The sequence below is a fragment of the Cupressus sempervirens genome, chromosome 8 (assembly GCF_028749045.1).
Source record: "Cupressus sempervirens isolate cs-2001-9-10 chromosome 8, ASM2874904v1, whole genome shotgun sequence".
Classification (NCBI taxonomy): Eukaryota; Viridiplantae; Streptophyta; class Pinopsida; order Cupressales; family Cupressaceae; genus Cupressus; species Cupressus sempervirens.
Window position 1 is genome coordinate 391,856,265 of NC_143125.1, and position 27,139 is coordinate 391,883,403.

Here is a 27,139-nt window from a genome sequence, read left to right on the forward strand (position 1 = left end):
GCTTCTTGGATACATGTAAACATCATTCAAAGGCATTTTGTCCTCAATACATGCAAAACATTACATGTAAAGGCAGCCAAAGAGTACATTTTTCTCCAAAAATTCCTAAAGACATTCATTTCAAGACCACATGTTTGCATTTGGAGGTCACGATTTGGCATTTAAATGCATGTAAATGCATCAAGAGACCACATGTTTCATCATTTGCAGCAAAAACATTTCATGTATTTGCATTTCTAGGGCACGTTTTTATCAAAAACGACCAAGAACATGCATTCTCTAAAAACATTTTGCATGTAAGAGAGTTTGGAGATCACATTTTGGCATATACAAGCAAAAATGCCCATGCATTTGAGCTTGGAGATCACGATTTGCAAAGTTTGAACTAGTCAAAGGCTCTTAGTTGTTGCATGCATTTACATTTGGAGAACCCGATTTTGGAGAAGAATTGTTCATCCAAATTCCTCTTTCCTCCATTTTTGGCTAATTAAGCTACAAGTAGAAGGATTCAAATTTGCTTCTATTTCTTACTACTTTTCTACAATATTGCATTCTTTGGCTTGTTTTGGCCATTTGTTCAAATGCAACCCATGTCTTTTGAATTGTCTTTAAATAAGTTTAAATCCTCTTATTTGTACATGTAAAAACTCCTCAAAACTCCAAAAACAAAATTGCATGTAAAGGGATATCTTCAAGTTTGTTATGTTTGAGTCGATAGCAAGAGACATGCTTTTGTTTTGTTCTTTGTTATTCTTGTTTGTTTTCATTTCTTTTTTGGAAAAATGTTGAGGATTTCCACACAAGAGTACAAGTGCATATACATGCTTTCATCTTCCATGCCAATTCACATTTAATCCATTTTCCAAACTCCATTCTCCAACACATGCAATTACACTCTCCACACCCGATTGCATATTTTACAATTTACACAATGTAAAATAAGAAGTTTTCACCATATGCAATGACATCTGAGAACCTAACTTGGGTGACAGCTCAGATTTTAAAATACCAAAACTCTCATTTTACACACATTTATATGCTTCCAACTTGCATTCTCGATCATTCAAAGCAAAAGCCCCACTTTGCCCACATGCAATCCATCATTCTAAGCCCACTTTGTTCATTCTCGCCAAAATACAAGTCATTACATTCATTTCTAGCCATCAAATGTGTTAAATAAGTATCTGATCCATCCTTTGAACACCTATACTCATTGGAATTTTTATGTTACAATGGACTCTTCAAGTCAAGAAGGCATACTTCGAATCGAAAGAAGCAATATTCATCCTCTCCACTTTCCCAATGGTGGCCCTAGAACTTGAGTTCCTGTGGGAATGCACCAAATCACTTTTTAAAAGAAGAGTGAGAGAGATAAATCAATTGAAGATGTTGATGGGAAAGTTGTTCTGGGTTTACATCCGGACATCATTGAGAACGTTTTCAAAGTGTTAAGAAACTTCAGAATGTGCGAAATTGACAAAAAGAATTCACAACTGTAGAATGAGCAAAAGCTTGATTACATCAAGTTTTCAAATGAGGACTGACAATTCATCAAAGAGAATGCAGTGACATGGAATACACGAACACCTGAATCAACAATCATCCACAAATGTGCCATCAAGTACAAGGCCTTTGTTGATAGTCTACAAGATTGATTCATTGAGAATCAAGTTATCAACAGCTTCAACATTTTCTTCAAGTATTTTTCAGCTTTGGAGTTGCAGAAGATGAATTGCATGTGATGCAATTACCTGCCTCGTGAAATATAATCCAATAAATCTTCTTTCCTAGTTTGACTGAGTCAAGGTGGTTGAGTCGCTCCCACCTTTTTTCTTCTTTTTCTCATTACTTTTTTCTATATAAGGAGTACCCCCCTCATTGTAAAAATCATATTTTATTCTATGCAAGAAAGTTTTGCCGAACTTGTGCAAGCATAACTTTGATTGTGTAGCACCAATTTGGAAGAAAAGTGAATAAAAGAAGCAAATGGATTCGAATCTTTGACTAGAAGCAATTGTGATAGCACAAATTGTAATTGCAATTTGTGTCTATTGTTTTTTATTCATGTTTTATTATATCTTTAAATTAAAAGGACAATGAGTTAAGAAATAATCGGAGTCGAAGCTTTGATTGGGAGCAATCATGGTGATACATAGACTAGAAGCTTTGACTTTAGAATTTATTATGATCTCAAATTCACAAAAAATAATTAAAATTTCCCTATTTCTGGAAGTCTTTGTGCCCCAATCGTAGAGGTTTTTCTTATATAATAGATTAAAACTAAAAATAAAGCAATAGAATCGAAATCATCTGTTCTGGAAATATTTGCGCCTCAATGGTATTGATTTTTCTTATAAATTAGACAAACATAATTTAGAGCCAAACCGGTAGGCTTTTCAATCAGCCTTTGAGTTGGGGTTGGTTTATCCATATTACCATTTCTAGATGGTAGATAGAAGTGTAGTTTAGAGATTTAATCTTGCCCATTACTCACACTGTGGGAAAGTGGATTCTTTCCTGAAATCTAAGAGGAAAGAATATTGGTATCACCCCTTAAAGATCTCTCAATTTCTTGATTATCTTGAATTGATCCAAGGAATGATGAGAAGGGGAAGCCTTCCCTTTAAGGTAGGAGAGATTTTGTCTCATACGTCGTGGCTGGTCTACCTATTTTGTATCTTGATCTGAACAAATTGTCGGTTGCAACATGTTAAGTATATAACCAGATAACATACAAGTCTAAAAGTGTAAACCGCACTTGACCTTCTTATCCTATATACTACGTATGAAATTATATGTATCCTTCCTCTCATGAGATAGCGACTTCATAGAAGGTTATGTGTTATTATTAAAAACTAATTTAATCACTATGTGTTAGTTAGCATTTAATGATAACCAATCATGTAAATTGCTGATTTATGGAAGAGGCATATGGGCCGACTTAGGCAAGAGACATACCCATTCAAGTGTCATGTCCTTTAGTCGAGTATATAGGAAGGTTAGTATTGCAATTTGAGGAACACACAATTACAATCAAGTCTGCTTCTTCAAGCAATATCATCCTACCTATTTATTGCAGAAATATATAACATTCTGATCAAAAGTAAAGGTGACAACTTCTTCAATATTCAGATTATTAAGAAGACCATTTTCAGCAACCAAAGAAACAATTAAAGTCTAATTCAAAGGATACAGAATTTACAGAATCTTTACATGGTATTAGCTCTGGTAGTTGAACCTAGGCTTTGCAAAATTCAGTTATCAGACTTCATATATATCTAGCAACATTCCCTATCTTCAAATGGCACACACAATCAGACCCGAGGACAAGTTTGATGGGAAAGAACACTTTGAGGCCTGGAAATTCAGAATCATGATGATTCTTGAAGAGAATGATGTCAGACAATTCGTTGATAAAGCGTCCAAACAACCGCCAATTGAACCTCATTAATCCATCTGGAGCAAAGGAAATAGGAAAGCAATTCAAATCATATTAGATGGAGTAAAAAATGATATCGTACCCATGCTTACAAAACATCAAACTGCATTTCATATGATGAATGTATTACGAAATGCATATGAAGTCAACAATGCAACTAGGGTTCTAGCACTAAAAAGGCAACTAAATCACATTTAGATAAAGAAAGGAGAATCAATGAATTCTTACTTCCTAAGGGTTGTTGGCATTAGAGATGAACTATCTAGTATAGGAACTATTATTAGTGATACAGAATTAACACTAATGGCTATAGATAGATTACTGGATTCATGGGAGACTTTTGCACAAGGAATAAGTGCTAGATATAATCTTCTTGACTTCAACAAGCTTAAGAACAATTGTCTTCAAGAAGAATCCAGAAAGATAAAGAAATGAGGGAAACTAAAAACAGAAGATGAAGAACTTCATGTTCTTAATACAAACTCATATAAGGGCAAAAAGCATTTCAAAAAGAAAAAGGGAAATCAGAAAAATGGGAAACCCAAGAAAGATCTATCTAAAATAAAGTGTTTCAAATATGAAAAATTTGGACACTATAGATCTAATTGTCCTGAAAATTCTAAACAACAAGCAAATTGTACAAATGTTATTAGGGAAAAAGATACCTATGATCCCAAGAACCGTGTTTTGTACTCCTCATTATCAAATGATATTTCAAATAAAGCATGGGTAATTGATAGTGGGTCTTCTAGACATATAACGGGATACAAAGAAATACTAGACTCTCTATCAGAGAAGGTTAATGGTGAAGTTACCATTGGTGATAATTCAACACATTCAGTTGAAGGAATTGGAAATTGCACCTTGAAACTAAAATCAGGAAATACTCTTCTTCTCAAAGGTGTACTCCACGTACTAGGAATTAAAGGAAATCTAATCTCAATTACAACGCTCGAAGATGATGGGCATACTGTTGCATTCGTGGATGCCAAAGTATTAACTTGGGCAAAGAACTCTTCAATCAAGAAAGCGAAGATGATTGGTCAGAGAAAATGATACTTGTATGAATTGAATACAGAATCTAGTTGACCTATTCAAGCCTTAGTTCATGAAGCTGCAGACATAAATGAAATTTGGCACAAAAGATTAGGGCATCTAAATTTCAAAACCTTATCAACTATGAGAAGATGGTTTTTAGGTTACCTAAATTAAATAAAGACCACTCAAGCATATGCAAAGGGTGCGCTCTAGGTAAGAACACCAAAAGTCCATTTCATGATAGCACTAGAAAAACAAATAATGTTTTGGAATTAATTCATTTAGATCTATGTGGACCTATGTCTATTCCTTCTCTTGGAGGACTCTAGTATTATATTTTGTTCATAGATGACTTTTCTAGGAAAACATGGATTTACTTCTTAAAATGTAAATAATTAGAAGAAATCCTTAAGAGATTCAAATAATTCAAAGCATTAACTAAGAAATTATCAAAACATAAAATTAAAACTCTTAGAACTGATAATGGAGGGGAATACACCTCAAATTTGTTTAAAAAGTTCTGTAAAGAATCAAGAATTAAGAGGAAGTACACCGTTCCTTATAATTCAAAACAAAGTGGGGTAGCTGAAAAAATGAATAGAACAATAATAGAAGCTATGATAGAAGAATACCAATCTATTATGAAGAATGATGTTTAGGAAATTGTTCCAAGACCTAAAGCAAAATTTGGTGTTTCTTCCAAGTGGATATTTAAAATAAAACATGCTCCTGACGGTAGCATTGAGAAGTATAAAGCTAGATTTGTAGCCAAAGGATTTTTCTCAGAAAGAAGGATTGATTATGAAGAAACCTTTACTCCTATTGCCAGATATACCTCCATAAGAGCAATCCTAGCAATCGCAACATCAAAGGGATGGAAAGTACATCAAATAGATGTAAAAACAACATTCCTAAATGGAAAGATTACAGAAGAAGTATATCTGGAGCAACCTAAAGGATTTGAAACTCACGATCCTAACATTTTTGTTTGCAAGCTCAAGAAAGCTCTCCATGGTCTTAAGCAGGCTCCTAGGGCCTGGTATGAAAAGATTGATAAGTATCTCACCGGCATAGGATTCTCCAAGAATGAAGCCGATCCAAATTTATATTATAAAAGAGATAAAGATAATATGGTAATTCTGATATTATATGTTGATGACTTATTAATAACAAGTGATGATAATCTTATAGATCAATGCAAGAAAGATATAACTAGAGAATTCGAGATGAAAGGCTTGGGACTCCATCATTACTTCCTAGGACTGAAAGTACCGCAGAATTCTAATAGTATCATACTTAATCAAGGGCAGTATACATCAGACATTTTGAAGAGATTTGGAATGTGGAATTGCAAGTCTATGTCTTCTCCAATGGAGACTAATCTACATATGCTTAAAGAAGCAGTAGCAAAATCACCTTCCATAGATTCTACTCTCTACAGATAGATGATTGGATCCCTTATGTACTTAGTAAATACAAGACCGGATATTTGCTATGCTATTAATGACTTAAGCCAGTTTATTTGGGAGCCAAAGGAGATTTATCTAGTTGCAGTTAAGCACATTATGGGATACTTTGATGTAGGCGCAATCTTTATTTTAAGCTTGTTTGTTAATCAAGAAACTTCTAGATAAATAATCTGAGGTGGTGAGGCTCTCACAAACCTTGGAATAGATTAGTTCCAATTATGTAATAGGAAGTTGAGACATTATAGGGATGTCATTAGATTAGTTTCAAGCTTAACTTAGCCTATTTTATAGTATAAAATAAGCCTCAGTGCAGCTTGCAAGAATATAAGTAGTGTATGGTAAACCATAATGTAAATAAAGCTGTTGTTTTGCATCCGACTGTTTTATTCGAGTTCTTTTTCTGTGAGTCTATTGGTCTCTGCTATCATTTTTTGGAGTGTATTTTCTAGACTGCATTAGTTGGTATCAAAGCAAGTCTGATACAGCCGCTGGGTGAGGAATACATTTGCAGCCACGTGAATAGCATACAGAAGGAAGTCTTTGCAGTTTGGAAAAATTTTGATGAGGACCCAACGCAAAGATCAGTGCAAGAAAAGAAGAGAAATAATGGCGTCACTGTGAAGGTGCAGACATAAAAGATTAGTCCCGGTAAAATGCTCATAAGTATAAAAGATCAGTCCCGGTAAAATGCTCATAAGTTTCTTGTTTTCCAACGAAGTTCAGAAATTCAAAATGTTTTCGAAAGCTGGGAGAGAGGAGCATCAAACCTAGAAATTATTTTGAATAATTCATTTCAGCGAATGAGCAGCTTTCATCACAAGGTGACGGATTTTACTACAATATATAGGAGTAAGTTTTATGAATTTAAATTTAATACTGTTTGCATATTTGAAATCTCTTTTCTAAGTGATCCATTTTATAAAAGAGGACATTTTGATCTTAGTAAGAATTAAAAAAAAATTGTATGAGAAAAAGATTATTCTTCAGCCCCCTACCATTATTGTCTAAAAATAAAGAAGTCCCAGCGAGTGTGAAAGAAGACCTTTGCCTAGAGATGGCATTCAGAGTTCGTGGAAGAAGAGGAGGTCGAGGAGGGGGTTGAGGAGGAGCAACTGCAAATGTAGAAATCCTAGAAGAGATGAGACGCATGCAAGCACGACTGCAAGCTATGGAACTTGCACAAAGAGGAGGTATTGATATGGAAGATATCAGTGACGAAGAAGAAGCTCAGGAGGCAGAGGTAGAACCTGAGGAAGAAGGATTTGAGACAAGATTCATTAAAGCAATTACCAGAGCGACTTCCAAACCCAAGTTGGAAGTGCCTATGTATGAAGGTAGCCTGGATGCTGAGAAATTGATCGATTGGATCAATGCAATGGAGAAATACTTCAAGTATGAAAGTGTCGCTGATGACAAGAAAGTAAAATTTGCAGTAACAAGACTAGAAGGTCATGCATCCCTTTGGTGGAATGGAGTACAAGATGAAAGAAGACAAAAAGGGAAATTAAAGATCAAGAGTTGGGATCGGATGATAGCAAAGCTAAAAGGTAAATTCCTACCTAGAGATTACGAGGTTAATCTTTTTAAGGAATTACAAAATCTTAAGCAAAAGGAAGTGTCAGTTAAAGATTATACAAAGGAATTTTATAAGTTGACCATTAGAGCTGGTCATATTGAAGATGATACAGAAAAAGTGGCTCGATATCTCAATGGATTGAGATATAATATTCAAGATGAAATTAATCTTTTATGTCCAAGAACAGTGGAAGAAGCATACCAGTATGCTCTCAAAGCAGAGGAGAAGTTGTCTAGAAAACAAGCACAAAGCTCCAGAGGGAAAAGTAGGAGCTATAGAGGAAGAGGATCATCGAGTGGTAGAAACCAATGGCAAGCTCATAGGGAAGAAGCTAGTAGTTCACATCACCAGGAACAATCTTTCCTAGGTAATGATTCCTTTAGAATCAGAAGACCCTATTCAAGAGGTAGAGGTAGAGGATTTGTTAGCAAATGTTTTCAATGTAATAAGTATGGACATAGATCTTATGAGTGTCCAGAGAACTCTGTGACAAGCCAAAAAAGTGCACACATTGCTCAAGCTGAGGAGGAGATTGCAGAATCACTTGTTCATACAGATGTACCTGAGGTTGGAGAATCATTGCTCATGAAACGAGTCCTACTTAAGCCAACCAAAGAAATTCAAGAACCATTACAAAGGAAAGCATTATTCAAAACTACCTGCAAGGCCAAAGGTAAATGTTGTAAAGTTATAATTGATAGTGGGAGTACTGACAACCTTGTATCCACTGAAATGGTTGATAAGTTAGGCTTGAAAAGGACAACTCGTCCAACCCCATATAAGGTGTCTTGGCTGCAAAAAGGACATCAGGTATTGGTAACAAAACAATGCCAACTAGAATTTCAAATAGGGAGTTATAAAGATAAAGTAATATGTGATGTTATGCCTATGGATGTCTGTCATATTCTCTTAGGTAGACCTTGGCAATTCGACAGGAAGGCAATCCATGATGGAAGATGTAACACATATACTTTTGGAAAAGATGGACATAAACACACACTAATACCTCTTAAGGATGAAAATGTAGTTGAAAAGGTCAGTCCTAAGGTATTAATGGTAAGTGGGAAAGAATTTTTGCATCAAATCAAGAAGGAGGAGGTAAATTTTGCTCTAATTGGGAAACCAAAGGTAATTCTTACAAGTACAAAATTGGTTGATTTACCTTTGGAAATTCAAAATATGTTAGATGAATTTATTGATATTGTTGTGGATGATTTGCCTAATGAGTTACCACCAATAAGAAGTAGCAGCCATCATATTGATCTTATCCCTGGAGCTAACTTGCCAAACAAAGCAGCCTATAGAATGACTCCAAGAGAGAATGAAGAGATCAAAGCCCAAGTACGAGATTTGCTTGACAAAGGGTTGGTCAGAGAAAGTCTAAGTCCCTGTGCCGTTCCTACAGTATTGAGTCCAAAAAAAGATGGAGGATGGAGAATGTACACAGATTCTAGAGCCATAAACAAAATCACCATCAGGTATAGATTTCATTTGCCTCGTATGGATGATTTAATGGATTGTCTAAGTGGTGCTAAGTATTTTTCTAAAATAGATTTAAAAAGTGGATATCATCAGATTAGAATAAGGGAAGGTGATGAATGGAAAACGGCATTTAAAACTAATGATGGGCTTTATGAATGGTTAGCAATGCCATTTGGTTTAACAAATGCTCCAAGCACTTTTATGAGATTAATGAATGAAGTGCTTAAGGAATTCATAGGAAAATTTGTAATAGTCTATCTTGATGATATTTTAATCTATAGTCAATCAAAGGAAGAGCACCTTCGACACTTAAGATTGGTTTTAAGTAAGTTGAAGCAAGAAAAACTTTTAATCAATCTTAAGAAGTGCATATTTTTGAAGGATGAGTTAATTTATTTGGGTTTTGTAATATCTAAAGATGGATTGAAAATGGATCCTGAAAAGGTTAAAGCCATAATAGATTGGCCTACTCCAAGAAATGTTTTTGAAGTCAGAAGTTTTCATGGACTAGCTAGTTTTTACAGGAAGTTCATAAGAAACTTCAGTGGTATTTGTGCTCCAATTGTTGAAACAATCAAGGGAAATAAACAGTTTTTCCAATGGACTAAAGAAGCAGAAACAAGTTTTCAGTTACTGAAGAAAAAGATTACAAAACAACCTATTCTAGCCTTACCTAATTTTGATAAACTCTTCCAAGTTGAATGCGATGCTAGTGGAATGGTTGTAGGTGTTGTTTTAAGTCAAGAAGGTAAGCCAATTGCTTACTATAGTGAAAAACTAAATGATAAAAGGAAGAAATATTCTTCATATGACAAAGAATTTTATGCTCTTGTTCAAGCTTTGAAAAAGTGGAGGCATTATTTAATGCCCAAAGAATTTGTGTTGTATACTGATAACCATGCTTTAAAGTTTATTAGTAACCAAACCAAAATAAATCAAAGGCATGTAAAATGGATTGAATTTCTTCAAAATTTCACCTTTGTTATCAAGCATAAAAGTGATCAAACTAACAAAGTTGCAGATGCTTTGAGCAAAAAAAGTTTGATCATGCGGAGCTCTGAAATAAGCATAATGGGTTTTAATGATCTAAAGGAGATGTACAAGGAAAACATAGACTTCAAAGAAGCATATGTAGCATGTGTGAATCCTCTTAGTAAGGATAGAAGTCCTTGGATGGATTTCATGATTTAAGAATGTCTTCTGTTCAAAGGAAGTCAGCTTTGCATCCCAAGAAGTTCCATGAGAGAGAACTTGGTGAAAGAAAAACATAGTGGTAGTTTAGCAGGACACTTCGGGCAAAACAAGACACTGGCTCAGTTGAGTGCACACTATTACTGGCCAGGTATGAGCAAAGATGTTAAGAAGTTTGTAGAAAGATGTAAAGTGTGTCAACATGCCAAAGGAGGTGGTCAAAATGCAGGTTTATATCAGCCATTGCCAATTCCCAATAGGCCATGGGATTTAGTAAGTATGGACTTTGTACTTGGTTTACCAAGAACTCAAAAAGGGCATGATTCAATCTTTGTAGTAGTTGATCGCTTTTCCAAAATGGCTCATTTTATTCCATGTAGAAAGACAAGTGATGCTACAAATATTGCCAATTTGTTCTTCAAGGAGATAGTTCGGTTACATGGACTGCCTAAAAGCATTGTCTCTGATTGGGACACTAAATTTGTAGGACACTTCTGGAGGACTCTATGGAAAAAGTTGGGTACAAATTTAAGCTTTAGCTCAGCTTATCATCCTCAAACAGATGGTCAAACAGAAGTAGTCAACGGAAGCCTTGGGAACATCTTGAGAAGTTTGATCAATATGCATCCCAAATAGTAGGACTTGGTACTTGCAAAAGCAGAGTTCGCATACAATGATTCACCTAACAGAAGCACGAGTATGAGTCCATTTCAGATTTTGTATGGTATGCATCCTAGAGGAGTATATGAGTTAAGGAATTTGGGTAAATTGGAAACAAGAAGTGTCGATGGTGAAGACTTTGCAAGAGCAATGCAAGATTTGCATGAACAGGTAAAAAGGAAACTTGAAGAAAGTACCATCAAGTACAAAATGAGAGCTGATCAGAAAAGAAAAGAAGTCAACTTTAATATTGGTGACCTTGTTCTAGCTCATCTTAGAAAAGAGAGATTTCCAAAGGGTGAGTATAATAAGCTAAAGGCTAAGAAAATTGGCCCTTGCAAGATCTTAAGAAAGTTTTCTAGTAATGCATATGAAATAGAACTTCCACTAGGAATTGCGATTTCTCCTATATTTAATGTTGCAGATTTATACCCTTTCAAAGGTGAACAGCAAACATTTTGAGCACCTGGAAAAGATAAAGAACAGATTGTTGAGTGGAAACAACAATTACCCAAAGAAACACCCAAGCAACCCGAGGAAATTGTGGACAAGAAAGTGGTCAAGAAAACCAGAGGCAAAGAATATTTCCAATACCTAGTCAAATGGAAGGGCCATCCACTTGAGGATGCCACATGGATGACAGCTTCAGAACTATCCAAGCATGGTACAAATATTGAAGACCTCATGGACAGGAGTTCATGAACAAATCTTTTGTTTCTTGGGAGTCTGATGCAGGCGCAATCTTTATTTTAAGCTTGTTTGTTAATCAAGAAACTTCTAGATAAATAATCTGAGGTGGTGAGGCTCTCACAAACCTTGGAATAGATTAGTTCCAATTATGTAATAGGAAGTTGAGACATTATAGGGATGTCATTAGATTAGTTTCAAGCTTAACTTAGCCTATTTTATAGTATAAAATAAGCCTCAGTGCAGCTTGCAAGAATATAAGTAGTGTATGGTAAACCATAATGTAAATAAAGTTGTTGTTTTACATCCGACTGTTTTATTCGAGTTCTTTTTCTATGAGTCTTTTGGTCTCTGCTATCATTTTTTGGAGTGTATTTTCTAGACTGCATTACACTTACAAGGTACTCTTAATTTTGGATCAAAATATAAGAAAGTTGATCTAGATTTGCATGGATTCACTGATTCAGATTGGGGAGGAAGTGTCAAAGGCAGGAAAAGTACTTCAGGATGTTTCAGTTTAGGATCAGAGATGATATCTTGGATATGCAGAAAGCAGTCTTCAATAGCTCAGAGCTCCACAGAAGCCGAATACATTGTAGCAGCGATAGCCTCTCGAGAAGCAGTCTGGTTAAGGAAGTTACTTGTGGGATTATTTGGGCAAGCCATGAATTCTATGATTACTCATTGTGATAATCAGAATTCCATCAAGCTTTCAGTGAGTCCAGTTTTTCATGACAGGTCCAAGCATATTGAAATTCCTTACCATTATGTAAGAGATATGATAGACAGGAATTCTGTAAAATTAGAATACATTTGCACTACAGATCAGACAACAGACCTACTCACCAAACCCCTATCTAGAGTGAAGATATAGAACACTTCAAAAAGAGACTTGGTATGGTTGAGTTGTAATCCATTTGTACTCTTTAAATTATTAATAAAATAATTTTATTTTGTCAGGCTATTGATTGTTACGGGCTCCACCATTTGTATTCATTATTTAAGAGGTGACGATCTCTGAGATAATGAACACTTGTATAAAAGACATTATAAGAGGTGATGATCTCTTAGATAATGTGCTAAACAGTAGAGTTCTACTATAAGATCTAGATGAGTGTAAAGATCATATCGTGATGTAGACATTGCTATGTTTATGAGTTACAATTTGGATAAAGGAAGAATTTTATTATTCTCCAGGTTTATCCTGTATTCTGGTAGATCTTAAACTCAGGATCTTGTTGTGATATAGAAATATCAGTTTCAATGAATCACAGCTTGGATAAATAAAGAAATCAAATTACTCTTCAGATTTATCCTGTATATTATCACTAGTAGTAGTGATTTGACATATCATAGGTTTAGTTATATGACATTGTATCACATGTTCTATGATACCACATACTAAGAAGATTCACACAAATATAGGGTATTAATTCTTGCTTATTCATCTGTATTGATGTTGCTAGATATGATATCTCTCTGTATGATTATCAAGTTAAGAGGGAGTGTTAAGTATATAACCAGATAACATATAGGTTTGAAAGTACAGACCGCACTTGACCTTCTTATCCTATATACTACGTATGAAATTATATGTATCCTTCCTCTCATGAGACAGCGACTTCATAGAAGGTTATGTGTTATTTTTAAAAACTAATTTAATCACTATGTGTTAGTTAGCATTTAATGATAACCAATCATGTAAATTGCCGATTTATGGAAGAGGCATATGGGCCAACTTAGGCAAGAGACATGCCCATTCAAGTGTCATGTCCTTTAGTCGGGTATATAGGAAGGTTAGTATTGCAGTTTGAAGAACACACAATTACAATCAAGTCTGCTTCTTCAAGCAATATCATCCTACCTATTTATTGCAGAAATATATAACATTTTGATCAGAAGTAAAGGTGACAACTTCTTCAATATTGAGATTATTAAGAAGACCATTCTCAGCAACCAAAGACAGAATTAAAGTCTGATTCAAAGGATACAGAATTTACAGAATCTTTAAACAACATATCCGCCCAATATTTTCCATGAGTTTGTATCGATATTCTGTAAAGAATTTCATATATTTTATTTGGTCAACTTGACAAATCTTGGCACTTCTAAAATTTTATTGATCATTTGAGAGGATTTTAACAATGGTTATTTTATATAATAATTGATGGCTTGATATAATGTCCTGTATTTCCTCAAAGCATGGTCCGGTGAGCGATTGTAATTATCTTATTGACACTTATTATAAAGTTTGGAATATTTAAATCGGATTATGTCAAGTATGGCATTTGAAAGAAATAATATATGGGGAGGCACTATATTATTATTGTGGTGTCTGTGATAGCCTAAGCATTCGACAGGCTTACCATGGACTTGCCCCCTTCTAGAAGTTTCAAACCCATTAGGTAGGAGGAAGAGTTACAAACAAGATTTGAAGTTCTATTTGGGAATTATGGCATAGAATATGATATTGGCAAAATACAGGTTGAGTTTCTCGAGTTTTCTGCAGAAAAGCATTAATAATCAAGTAAAAATATCAGTCCTTCAATTTTCAGATTAATAATAGAAACTTGAACGTTACAATTTGTGAGCATTTACTTAACCAGGTTCAAGTGATCTATTTGTAGATTTGTGGTAGAATATTTTGTGGGCACACCAAAACATTAGAGGCTAGTTATCTTTGTTTTATCAGAACCCTGTTGCACTTCCAAGTGTGAGCACAATTGATGCTTATTTGACTAAGTGCCTCAATGACCTTTACTTTTACTAGAACCTTTGTCCTTATCCACAAAGATGGAGGACCTTTTCATCAGACCATTGACTTAGATGACATCAATCTATTTCTTGATTGGCTCTCAAAGAAGCAAATGTCCAGTTGACTAAGGAAGGTATGGCTTAATTGGAGAAACAAGCAAGAGTGGAAAGGCATTGAAGGAAAGCATACTTGAGGAGTCATTCATTCGTAATGATGGTTGCAAATTATATCCACTCAAAATTACTAAATACCATGTGGGGAAGAAGTAACATTGTATTTGGCTGTTTATTACACGTTAACAGTTAAAGAATTATTATCCATAATTTTATGATAATACAGTATTACAATGTATCGTTGACTTTAAAATCATTAACACTAAAAAATTTAGGAGTTTAAGGGATATATGATCTATGTAATCTTTGTATAATAAAAGATTAATAGTCAGAATAGACCTATGTTTCTCTAAATGCATTAATGTCTATTAAATTATTTTTCTTAGGCCAACTCCCAAATCTGAGTTGATCTTATGAGATGTCAAATTCAAATTTTCCAAATCTGCAATAAATCACTAGAGAATTATAAAACAAAATCACAATTATTAAAAGCAGTAAACTGCTTTGTTAGATTGCAGTATCAGGACTTTTAGCTGTAAAATAATATATATAGTTAAATGCACAGGTGTGCATAGTGTTCCTAAGTAAATCGGAACCACTAGCTCAAAATAATCTAGAATTTATCATTAAAAAATGCAATATCAATCATTTGTGGCAATAAAATGCAATCGATTACCAGCAGTAAACAAAGAACTGTTCTTATGCCACGGTAACATTATCTATTATGTATAAAAGCAATAAATTGTGATTGGATTAATGTCAATCATTCCAAAAAACAGTTCCTTAATCTATTCAAAAGACCATAAGGCTTCATTTTCTGAGCTGCAAACAATATTGATGTTAAGGATTGCTAGATAATTTCAATATTGAAATTTTGAATCTCCTACTGAAAATGTTTTCTGCAAAGAGAATTCATTATTGAATACAAATTTCTGACAACAAGCAAAACTATGTTCCTTAAAATGAACTTACTCTGGGGCATGATAACCAAATGTTCCAAGGACACGAGTGGAATGAAGTCGCGCAGCCATATCAGGAGCTTGATTAGACAGATCAAAATCAGCAATCTTTGCCAAGTAGTCATCAAAAAGTAAGACATTGCTCGACTTGATATCACGGTGAATTATTGGTGGTTGTAACTTCTCATGGAGATACTCAAGCCCTTTTGCAGATCCTGCTGCAATTTTTACTCGTTCCATCCAACTGAGAACCGGACCTGGTTGTGCTCCTTTTACACCTTTCCTGCCTATGCTAAACCAAGGGAATAGAATAACTTATTAAAACAACAAAACCCTTGCTCACCAACATAAATAAACACTAACAAGCACTTACAGTTTTACATTCAAAACCTCCACTCATGTTCATTGAAAGAAGTTCCTTTATGAAAGAAATAAGTGAAAACCATATTACAAGAGAGATCTAGTTTGTCCAATAATCTGATATCGATTCTAATCATATTGACTTATTATATAAACAGTTCATGTTTTCAAAACACACAAAGGAGGCAAGGAAAAGCTGAAAAATACAACAAACTATGCAAATATCATAAGTGAAAATGGTGTTGCAAATGTCAGAGTTTGAAGCTTATTATTCTTAATACAATACCTTTTATATTTATCTTCTACACATCTGTAAGTGTGCATCTTTTCTCTGAGATAAAACTAAAAGGAACCTAACATTCAAATCATCAATGGTCAATATAAGAAGCAACAATGGAATAGTGAGGAAACAAAGACTCATTGTGATCTTTTTTGATATCTGCAAAAAAAAAAAATTAGCATTTTAAAATCGACTTTGGAGACAAGATTAGTGCATCGGAAATGAAGAAACAAAACTAAAATGCATGCTCTAAGACGTTTGGCCAGTGTATAACCAATTTACTATGAATATGGCCATGCAACATGAAATAGATTTGCACGCAGATACAATTTTTTGCAAATAAAATTCAGAATCTACAGATCAGATATGGAAGTCCAACTCGATGCCATTACTCAGCAGCTATATATCTGTTAAAAAAATAACAAAGGAATATTCCAAGGATCCCTACAACTTGTTTGTTATGAATGGTGACATTCATAGATTTGTAAGTTAATTTTGTAACTCCTCTCCTCGTCTCTATTTAAAAGATGCTCCTCTCTCATTCTTCATACACATTTTTGATGTTATTGTAAATGAGCTAATTGCTCCCTCTCACTCTTTTTTAGGCTTTTCCTCTATTTGTAATAATTCACAAGGGGTTTTTCTTTGCTTTTCCCCTTTCAAAAACTCGTCTCCTTGTTGTCTCTTTGGGTGATTCGTCCAAGTTTATGCTATTCTCATGTTTACATTTTTCTTGATCATCTAACTCTCTTGGATTTTATTATTTCCTTGCTCTTTTATTTTTTCTTTTCATGGCATCAAAGCTTGGTTACTAATCTTTGTTTGAGTGTAAGTTGATGAAGGTTGCCATTTTATCAACCTCGCCTAGTTTTCGAAACATTCTAAGAAGGGGGTTGAAAACTCATTTCATTGACTCACTTGTGTTGCACGTTTTTCATCTACCATGTTTTTTTCATTTCTAACCCTCTTTGGAAGGCTTGCCACCAGAGAGTTCGTTGTTATTTGGCTTTAAATCTTTTGTACTAACCCTCTTTGGGAGGCTTGCCGCCAAAGACTAGTTTTAAAAAAAAAATCAGCCTAACCTTAGTCGTGAAATCACAAGATTAGAACTTTGTGCTCAAAAGCTATTTGCAGATTGTTTATCTCATTTAGTTGCAGGTTTCACATTTAACTTTTTTTTACAGATCTATACATACATCTTTGTGCTTGCAGATTTTCAAATGTTATTATAATTCTTATATAAAGTTTTCTGCAGGTTCCAGCATTATTGTTGCATCGTATATGAATGTCTAATAACCTCAATTGATTATAGCTCAGTTACACACAATTTTTATATGCTAAGTAGTTGTTTGACATTTCGTCAAACATTTCCCAGGTAATACTGATACCACTGAAATGCTGGATGATAATTTTTGCACAGGATGTCAGCTTGTAAATTTATGAATATTCAAATCTTTTGGGATAAATGCATATAACCAGATGTAATTCTAATTCTCCAACCTTTTAAAAAAAAAACTTCACATACACAACTTCAACAGAAATCAATATCAGAATGATGATAGACAATTAAATGAAAAATTCCTCTTTATTCATTTCCTTAACATAAATAGCATTTACTAAACTCCCATACAATTAGACGTAAAATGTAACAATGAACCTGGCAATGAGTTGTATAATAAGTATCAAACTTTTCCATAAATCACAGCCTGGTATGTAATGCTACAGTAGTCCCAAAATGATGCCCAAATTAATGTAGCAAATTCCAATTGCAGCCTCAACTATGTATGACTTGGCCTTGAAAAATCAGCATGGCCCCTAAAATACAAACACTGGCTTCCAGCTTGAACACAGGACATCAAATGTAACTCACAGGGCTTCTAAACAGATTGTAGGCCTTGAATTTCCAACCGTAGGCCCTGTAACTTCAAACACAGGCCTTAATTTGCTAACGCTGGCCTCCCAAGGGTGATTGCATGTGAACAAACTTGGTCACAGTACACAAAAATTTGATTGCAGGACCCAGGAATCCACTCGCAGCATTCCAATTAGTGAGAATGCTGCCAATATAGGAAACAGCAGCCAATGTTGAGTCCACACGCTGCCTAGTATGAGGAACGGCAACCTCCAAAACACACAGCAGTCTCCAAAAACAAACACATGTATCTCAACTACAAATCTCAGCCTTTCAAACACAACTCAAACCTCCAAGAGAGGATGTGATAGATGCTTAACCAACCATGAATTTGACTTCTCAGTTACAATATGAACAGTATGAGAAGCCACAATGGAATTCTCAAAAATCACAAATCCCAAACACCACTATACTTCAGCAATAGAGTAATACTTTAGCCTTCAAACCATTATACCTTAGCAAGGGAATTGAATTCACAAATCAAAAAACCCTCTCAACCAAGCAAACAAAGAAAAATAGACAATCGGATGCGTTTTCCTTTACAATGGGCTCATATTTATAATCTCCAAATGGCACTAAGTTTCCCAAACACAACTCCACTTAAGACGCTTCACCAACACAACATCACTTAATAAATATAATAATACTAATAATAAAGTGCCATATAGCAATGTGAAATTTAATAATTAATCAATAAATATAAACCCAACCAATTAATAGCTCCATATAATGCAAGTGATGACCAACTGCCAGCGCCACCAACAACACTGTGAAATATGGCAACTGTCCAAATTTGACTTACTAAAGATAGTAAATCCTCAACTAAGAACCTCAAATCTCATTGTAAGCTCACGAGGGTCACTATGATGAATTACCTCAATCAACTGCAGGAGCTCGCCAAAAATGGCGACATTACAGTCTCCACTCCCTAAGATTGTTTGTCCTCAACCAATCCGACAATGCACCAAAACCTCCACCAGGATCCCATATGAAGAAGCACGTGACATCCCTATCATCCCTAAACAACTCTTGTAACATTACCACTAGTATAAATGATTGAACGTGCAAACTATATCAAACCTAACTGTAGATGTCACATGAGTGAACATCTCATAGGAAAGAAACTTGGTAAAATGACAAAGCTTGCTTTCCCAAACTACGCAAAGTGAGCTGCCACACACACCATCTGACACATGCACAACTAAACTGTGCACTTGAAAATGATCGTGCACATGAGAGTCAAAAGCAAAACCATATGCACTTGACATCATGTACGCATCCCAAAACTCCACTACGAGCCCTGTTTGAAATCCCAAAGCACTAAAAAGATCCCATATAGTGAACTCACTCCACCAACAACCCCTACAAAAGTTGTAGCTATAGGATAACCTGGTGCAAAGTGGGGTTCTTTGTTGTTGTCAACAAATGCACTCATTGCAACAAAACCTGTAATTGCAATGAATTCAGCCACATCCTCATCACAATTTGTGGATACAGGAATGTAACCAACTGCTGCTACAGGAAACGAACTGTGTTTGCAGATGGTGTAAACTATTGCCACCTCCACTCAAGTGAGTGGTCAACATCAATCTCAAAAAGTGGACTGTCCACAGAGTGAACCTCAACAATGTCTTGATATGTACTATAAAATGACAATGTCATTACATCACTCATCACATAATCAACAACATTTATCATCAATACAAACATCAACAACTAAGGTACTTCTATTGAGTACCTCACTGAAAAGCTCAACTACCATAGAATTAGCTACTAATCTGCCAGTATCATCGCACGTTTTCACTTCCACTATCACTGCATCGCCATCAAATGCACAATTTTAGGGACTCAAGCCAACAATTGCATCATCTAACTCAGCCTTAAATGAATTCCAATCACATCCTTCATCCAATGTGTCCAACACCTGAGCACTAACATGTGGTAAATCAAAAGAAATGTCTTACACATCAGTAGCAATCACTATATCATCATCATGCCAAAAATCCTCACTGCTGTCATGTAAATCAAAACTAATGTGACTATCAATATCCATCTTATCTCCCTCGGTATCATCAATAACATGCACACTATCATCCACAACATTTTTGGACTTTGCTATGACACTAGGTACAACTGTAATCTCATGTGGGCCACTACTAATATAAAAATCAGACTTAGAGTTTTGACTGGAAACATTTTCTTGCTCCCTAATAGTGTCCATAGTACCATCACGTTTCTTCCTTTGCAAAAACGATTTCATGTTCTGCTCAAATTTTGGATTTGAAATCAATTTTGTCATTTGTTTGTCGTTTTGATTCAACTCATTCACTAACACATTCAAGTGTTTCACAATACCATCCCATTATTTTTTATTAATGGCCATGATTCTAACACATGCACAATAAATTTTATTTTCTTACCCCACAAGATGGCAGGAAACCGCTTTGATACCATTGTAATAACCCCAATTGGTATAGCTCAGACAGACAATCTTCCTATGCTAAGTAGTTGTTTGACATTTCGTCAAACATTTGGCAAGTAATACTGATACCACTGAAATGTTGGATGATACTTTTTGCATAGGATGTTAGATTAGAGATTTATGAATATTCAGATCTTTTAATGGATAAATGCATATAAACAGAAGTAATGTGAATTCTCCAACTTATTTAGAAATAAACTTCACATACACAGCTTCAACTGAAATCGATATCAGAATGATGATAGACAATTAAATGAACAATTCCTCTTTATTCATTGCCTTAACATCAATAGCATTTACCAAACTCCCATACAATTAGATGTAATATGTAACAATAAACATGGTAATGAGTTGTATAATAAGTATCAAGCTTCTCCACAAATTGCAGCCTGGGATATAATGTTACAACAGTCTGAAAATGATGCCCAAATTAGCATAGTGAATTCCAATTGCAGCCTCAACTATGTACGACTTGGCCTTCACAAATCACAATGGCCCCTAAACTCCAAATGTTGGCTTCCTGCTTGAACACAAGACTCCAGTTGTAACTGACAGGGCTTCTAGATAGATCACAGGTCTTGAATTTCCAACCGCAGGCCATGTAAATTCAAATGGAGGCTTTAAGTTTCTAGTGCTGGCCTCTCAAGGGTAATTGCAGGTGAACTGACTTGGTCACAGGCCACAAAAAGTTGATCAAAGGACCTAGGAATCCACTCACAGCCTTCCAAATAGTTTGAATGCTGCCAATATAGGAAACAGCAGCCAATTATGAGTCCACATGCTGCCTAGAATGAGGAACAACCTCCAAAACATACAACAGTCTCCAAAAACGAACGGAGGTATCTCAACAACAAACCTCAGCCTTTCAGACACAAATCGAACATTTAACAAAGGATGTGATGGATGCCTAACCAACCAGCTATGAATTTGATTTCTCAGTTACAGTATGAATAGTATGACAAGCCACAATGGAATTCTTAGAATTCACAAATCCCAAACTCCGCTATGCTTCAACAATGGACTAAAACTTAAGCCTTCAAATCCTTATACCTCAACAAGGGAATTGAATTCACAAATGAGAAAACCCTCTCAACCAAGCAACAAAAGAAAAATAGTCAGTTGAATGCCTTTTATTTCATAATAGGCTCAGATTTATAATCCTCAAATGGCACTCAGCTTCCCAAACACAACTCCACTTAAGAAGCTTCACCAATACAACATCACTTGATAAAATATAACAATAATATAGTGTCATATAATAATGTAAACTTTAATAATTAATTAATAAATATGAACCCAACAAATTAATAACTCCATCCATGCAGGTGATGACCAACTACCAATGCCATCAACTACACTGCCAAATATGACAACTGTCCAAATTTGATTTAATATTATTAGTAAGCCCTCAACTAAGACCCTTAAATCTCATAACAAGGTCAATAATGACCACAGATTTTTGAAAGGGATCCTTGGTGATACGGAGCTTATGAAGAAGGACATCGGTAGTTTGCAGCAACAGTTGCAGGACATTTTGAGAGAACTTGATCAGCTCGGCAAAACTTCAAGAGGGGAGAGAACTCTGGGACAGCATATTGATAGACTTTCTAAGGTGGTGTTATCTCTTGAAATTACACCCTCATTAAGCTTGACAAAAAAAATTTAAAATTTCAAGATAAACAATGGAAACACTTCTAAGCTGTGGGTGAACTATATAAGAAGTGAATCTCCGAATAAGGCCGGCTCCTAACTTTCTTACACTTGCAAAACTATTGACTTTCTAGGAAAAGGGGAGAAACAGATAGCTTTAAAACAAAGATGAACTTGAAAACTAAAACAAAACCGTTAAACAAAGGTGAACAGCTCTGCAACAAATACTTGGTCTCAAATGCAGAGAAGGAAAAATTCACAACCTATTATGGACCATTTTTGCATAAATATTTCATTAATCGGTATGAACAATGCAAACACTATCAAGGAAAGATGATTTTCACAAGTTAGCATTCTAAACACCTCTACAACACAGTTAATAACCTGCACTAAAAGTCACTTGCAAAAAGATGAAGGTAAGTGAGACAGAAACTACATATATATATATATATATATATATATATATATATATATATATATATATATATATATATATATATATATTTTAAAGGAAAAAAATCTGTATTTCTTGTTTCATCAATCACATGTCATACTGAATGCAATAATAAGTAGGATAAAGAACTCTGCAAATGGAAGAAATACCTGCTAAATATATAGATTTCCAATGAGAATGAGTTACAGCGAAAATGATGCCAAAAGACCAAGGAGAAATATTTTTTATCACTAAGTCCTTTCAAATCACTAACTAGAACTGAACTTCTAAAAATGAGCTCACAACCCACTTAAAACACTTCCCACAACCTTTGGGGTCGGATGCTAGAAAAATCCCTAGGAGAAGGGGCTTAGAAACTTCCACCATAAAGTTCCACCTCTGAAAAATATCTCACGAGTCATAAACAACCTTATGGCTCAAAAAAAATTGTCCATAAAACTCTCCAAATGACCATGAAGACCCTTTAACTGATAAGACAAGATCAAATTCGACCTGCAGTCTCCTATATTCCCTGCACATGTCTTCAAACTGACTTATGACTCACAAAATCCCAATTAAATGGCATATTACACATGGCTTTTATCTTTTAAATGCATTTTTTTTAAAAACAAACATATTTAATGGTTCATAAACACCATTAAATAGCTTATTTTATAAAATACCAAGCAAAATACATTTAAAAGCTACAACTTAACCTTTCCTAAAGCTAAAATGTTTTAAAATCCCCCCACACAGCAAAAGCCATAATAAAGACTTGGGCAAAATAAAATAAAAATCCTACTAAATACGTTGAATTCCAAAACTTATGAAATCCGACTTGGGGCTTACTTCATCAACATTTGAGTTACAAGATTAACTCATTTTGACATTCGCAAATGCTTGGAGAGGCTCTCTCGGCTAGGGTTTGAGGAGAAGAGAAGAAAAATTGCAGCGCATTTTCCATGATATTGAGTAAGGTTCAGTTGCTTCCTTTGTCTTGAATAGTTTTTTGCCTTGCGTGATTTATAATTGCTGCTGTAGATATAAATCTGGAACAGGAACAGTGTTTTGCACTTGCTATATCATTCCTATTTGCTGAAATTTTAGATGGGTTTCAATGTTATTATTCCTCAGCAAATTCGTGCGTTCTGGAAGCATTTTTACTGTTGGAAATCTGTTCTTTGGCTGCGAAAAACTTACAGCTGGTGAGATTTTTCTTCAAATGCAAAAAAATAGTTCTTTTTCTAGGTTTTTAGAGAAACCTGACCATGACTTTAGCTGCTCTCAGAAGAAATCAAACTCTTTCTCTTCTCTGCTCTTTCACAAGGTATCACAGCTTAGCATCCTTCATTACCTCTGTTCCCATTTAAATCTTTTCCTTAGACTCCCCTTCATTTTTTACATTTGCATATGATGAATTTAATGAGGTTTTCTTGTTTCTTGCTATTCTGGTTTTGATCTTATCCTGAAGCCGCCATGAAGCTATTCTATATCTTGCTGGGAGGAATTCGTTGGTATACCAAAAGATTCAATAGGACAAGTTTCTTGAGATTGACTAGAGCAAGAAGAGGCTTCCCAACATATAGTTGTTATATGAATCAGTATTCCATTGTTCTTCAGAACAGATATGCCTAGAATCAAAGACCTTTTGCTCTGCATGTTTTGTTTATGAGTGTATTGCTTGAAGTAGAAGTAATTGTAACTTCTTGTTTTAAAGCCATGTCGTATTCTTGTGATGCTTCTGACAGCTCCTTACCAACCTCAACAATAGGTTTGTGTGGCTTATATCCTATCTTAGGAATTGTGTACTAACTTTCTTGCTCAACTCTGTTTTGAATTTCAGAATTTCTGATGGATGTTTGTGCAGGCTGTTTGATATTGAGTTCTGGAAGCACTGGATAACCCTCTTTTTTTTTTTATCGATGCTTTAACCAACACTTTTCACTTTTGATATTATCAAGAATGTACATATTGTCAATAGCCCTGCTTGCATCAGCAATATGGTTACAATCTTTATCAATTTCACAACAGTCTGCATTGAAAACTAAAGTGCATCCTCGATCACACATTCAACTCACAATAGATTATGTTTCAGACCACCTGCATAAAAACCATTTCCAACTTTGGTTTCACCATCATCCAAAATAAGTGTACTTTTGCCTTTAATTTTTTGTAGATGCATTATCTTCAAATTTTACTGTAGCTCCATTGGTCCTTGTGAAATGTTGAAACATGCTCTTGTCTTCAATTCTGTTGCTCTTATAGCATTACACTCTTAGTTTTTTAGATCTGCCTATAGTGCAAAAGCCACTTCTTGCTAGACTTTGTGAATTCTATATCATTTTGCTTGCTGGAATGTTTCCTCATTGGATTTCTTGCTTTTACTGCTTTAAGCTTTGCTCAAATGTTCATGACTGTGATGTTATTACTTGTTCATAATGAAAGCTTGGTGATTTTATTGAGGCATCTTGATATCATTTAGATGATCTGTATTCTTGACACAGACTTATCACTTTTCTCCTCTTTACTTCATTGGTTGCTCATGAACTTTGGATGTCTTATTCCCTGTTTGTTATCATGATGGATTCTGAAAGATGGCAGCTAGATTTAAGATTTCATACTGATATGTAAAATTGTCTTTTTGATATATGTGTTATTCTTCAATCAGTTTTGATACTCCAATCTCTTACAAGCACGCCAGGCTCAATAACCCTTGTGGGAGCCTACGGTTATATCCGCACACTTGTTAAGAGTTTGGATGCTACACAGGAAACAAACATTTAGATGTAAATGCATGTGCGGGGCAAAGGTTGAGCTTGTCAGTCATTGCTTAGATCATTTTGATCTAACTCATTTTTTTGCATCTACAGGATCTGGAACGGGAGCATGGAAAGATAGGACAAAAGAAGCGTGTGGGCAACCAGCAACAAGCCAGTCATTCCAGGCAATGGCGGGCACCCATGAACCCTTTGCTTTTATGTTATTTCATTTCTGTACTTGCATATATATGTAAAAGTTTGATTCTGATGTATTTTTTATTATTGGTTAGTTTCACGGCATGTGTGAAACACTATGGACTTTTAATAAATGAACTTACATTTTCAGAAAACATGTATCTGTTTTATACATTGCCTTTTTGATGCTTTTGTCATCAAATGTAATTCATAATCCATAAAAATGAAATATCAAGTGTGGAGAAATAAGTTATGTCAGCAACACGACCTTTCTTTTTAAACTAATAGGTCAAAAGGATAACAGGTGGTTGGTAACGTTGAAGGGGTTAAGAATCTTATGCAACGTGTTCCACCCCTGTAAGCCAAGAACGGAGCTTTGGATCAGCTGATTAAAGATTTCCAGAAAAAGTTGGATGGTCTGGATAACAGAGTGATTAATATGGAAAAGATGGTTAAGAAACTGGCTGATCAGAATTGTTCTATTATGAAGACTGGGGCAGACAACATTAATAATCTCTTGAATAAATTTGAACATGGGAAAGATCAAAGCTCCAAGGAAGTGAAAGATGACCAGGGAACTAGCAAGTGCACCAAAGCCAACTCAAAAAAGACAGAGGTTGTCGAAGCCAAAGATATGGATGATCTAAAGGCCTCTGCAAAAAGCATGAATATCCTTGTAGATCAAGCAGCGGATTTACTGAAGACCCTGTAGCTGGTTTTGTGCTGTCTTTTTTCTTTCTTTTTGTTGTCTTTTCCTACTGGTTGTTTTTGGCTACTTGTTTTAGCTAGTTCTACTCTATGGTGTTGATGCACAGTTCTTCTCGGTTGTTCAGCTTTTGTTATCTTGTTCCTATGTAAAAGGTTTCGGGTCCTTTAAAACCTGTTTTTACTTAATCAAAACAAGAAAAAGCTTTCTTACCTTTAGGTTCTCTGTTTACAATCAATGAAACAACTTGATCGATCTTCTTTTCTTCTATCTACATTTCTAGCCAATCTATAGCATAATCACCACCAGTGCTCACACTTTTAGTTAGTACTATTTTATCCTTATGCACACTAGCCTTAAAAGAAGTCTCAAGTCTAGGTAGATTAGGCTTCAATCTAGATTCAAATGCTTGTAACTGTCCAATTAAAGTTTCTCTATTAAAATTTGGCTTCATTGGAATGACTTCTATTACAATCACCTTAGTTTCATAAGCAGGAGATAATGAGCTCAGAATTTTGTAGCATACCTCATCCTTTGATATAGTTCATCCACAACCTTTTATGCCTATAACAATCTCAATGATCCTTGGAATATATGACCTAACCGATTCATCTTCTTGTATTTTTCCATTTTCAAGCATAATTTTCCAATTTTGTAGCCTAGACATCTTGGCATATTTATCTCCTTCATAAAGTGCTTCTAATCTTGTCTAAATATGATAACCAAGTTGTAGACCTTTTACCTCAAGAATTTTTTTTTTCTGGAATTGTAGAGATTGGTACCTCTCTACCATACATGTTGTACATAAGTACCTCTTCCTCAGTAGTACATGTAGGTAGATCCTCTTCTACCTTGACATCCTTCTAAGTCATGGTAATCATCTAGTAATCAGTCCCCATGAAGATCAAATGAGTTCTCATCTTATCTTCCAATTGTCATAGTTCTCTCCATCAAAATTTTTGGACTTCCTTTTTTGAATGCCACGAATCTCCA

General features: G+C 34.9%; 1 protein-coding gene across 25 annotated transcripts in view; it reads right to left on the minus strand.

The window, feature by feature from the left end:
• Positions 1 to 27,139, minus strand: part of LOC149542936 (pto-interacting protein 1-like) — a 206,594-nt gene that overhangs the window by 28,428 nt on the left and 151,027 nt on the right. For all 25 annotated transcript variants that reach the window (XM_089797866.1, XM_089797862.1, XM_089797850.1 and 22 more), the window contains one exon: positions 15,383 to 15,656. In XM_089797866.1, coding sequence (XP_089653992.1) covers positions 15,383 to 15,656 — 274 coding nt within the window. The remainder of the gene's footprint in view (positions 1 to 15,382; positions 15,657 to 27,139) is intronic.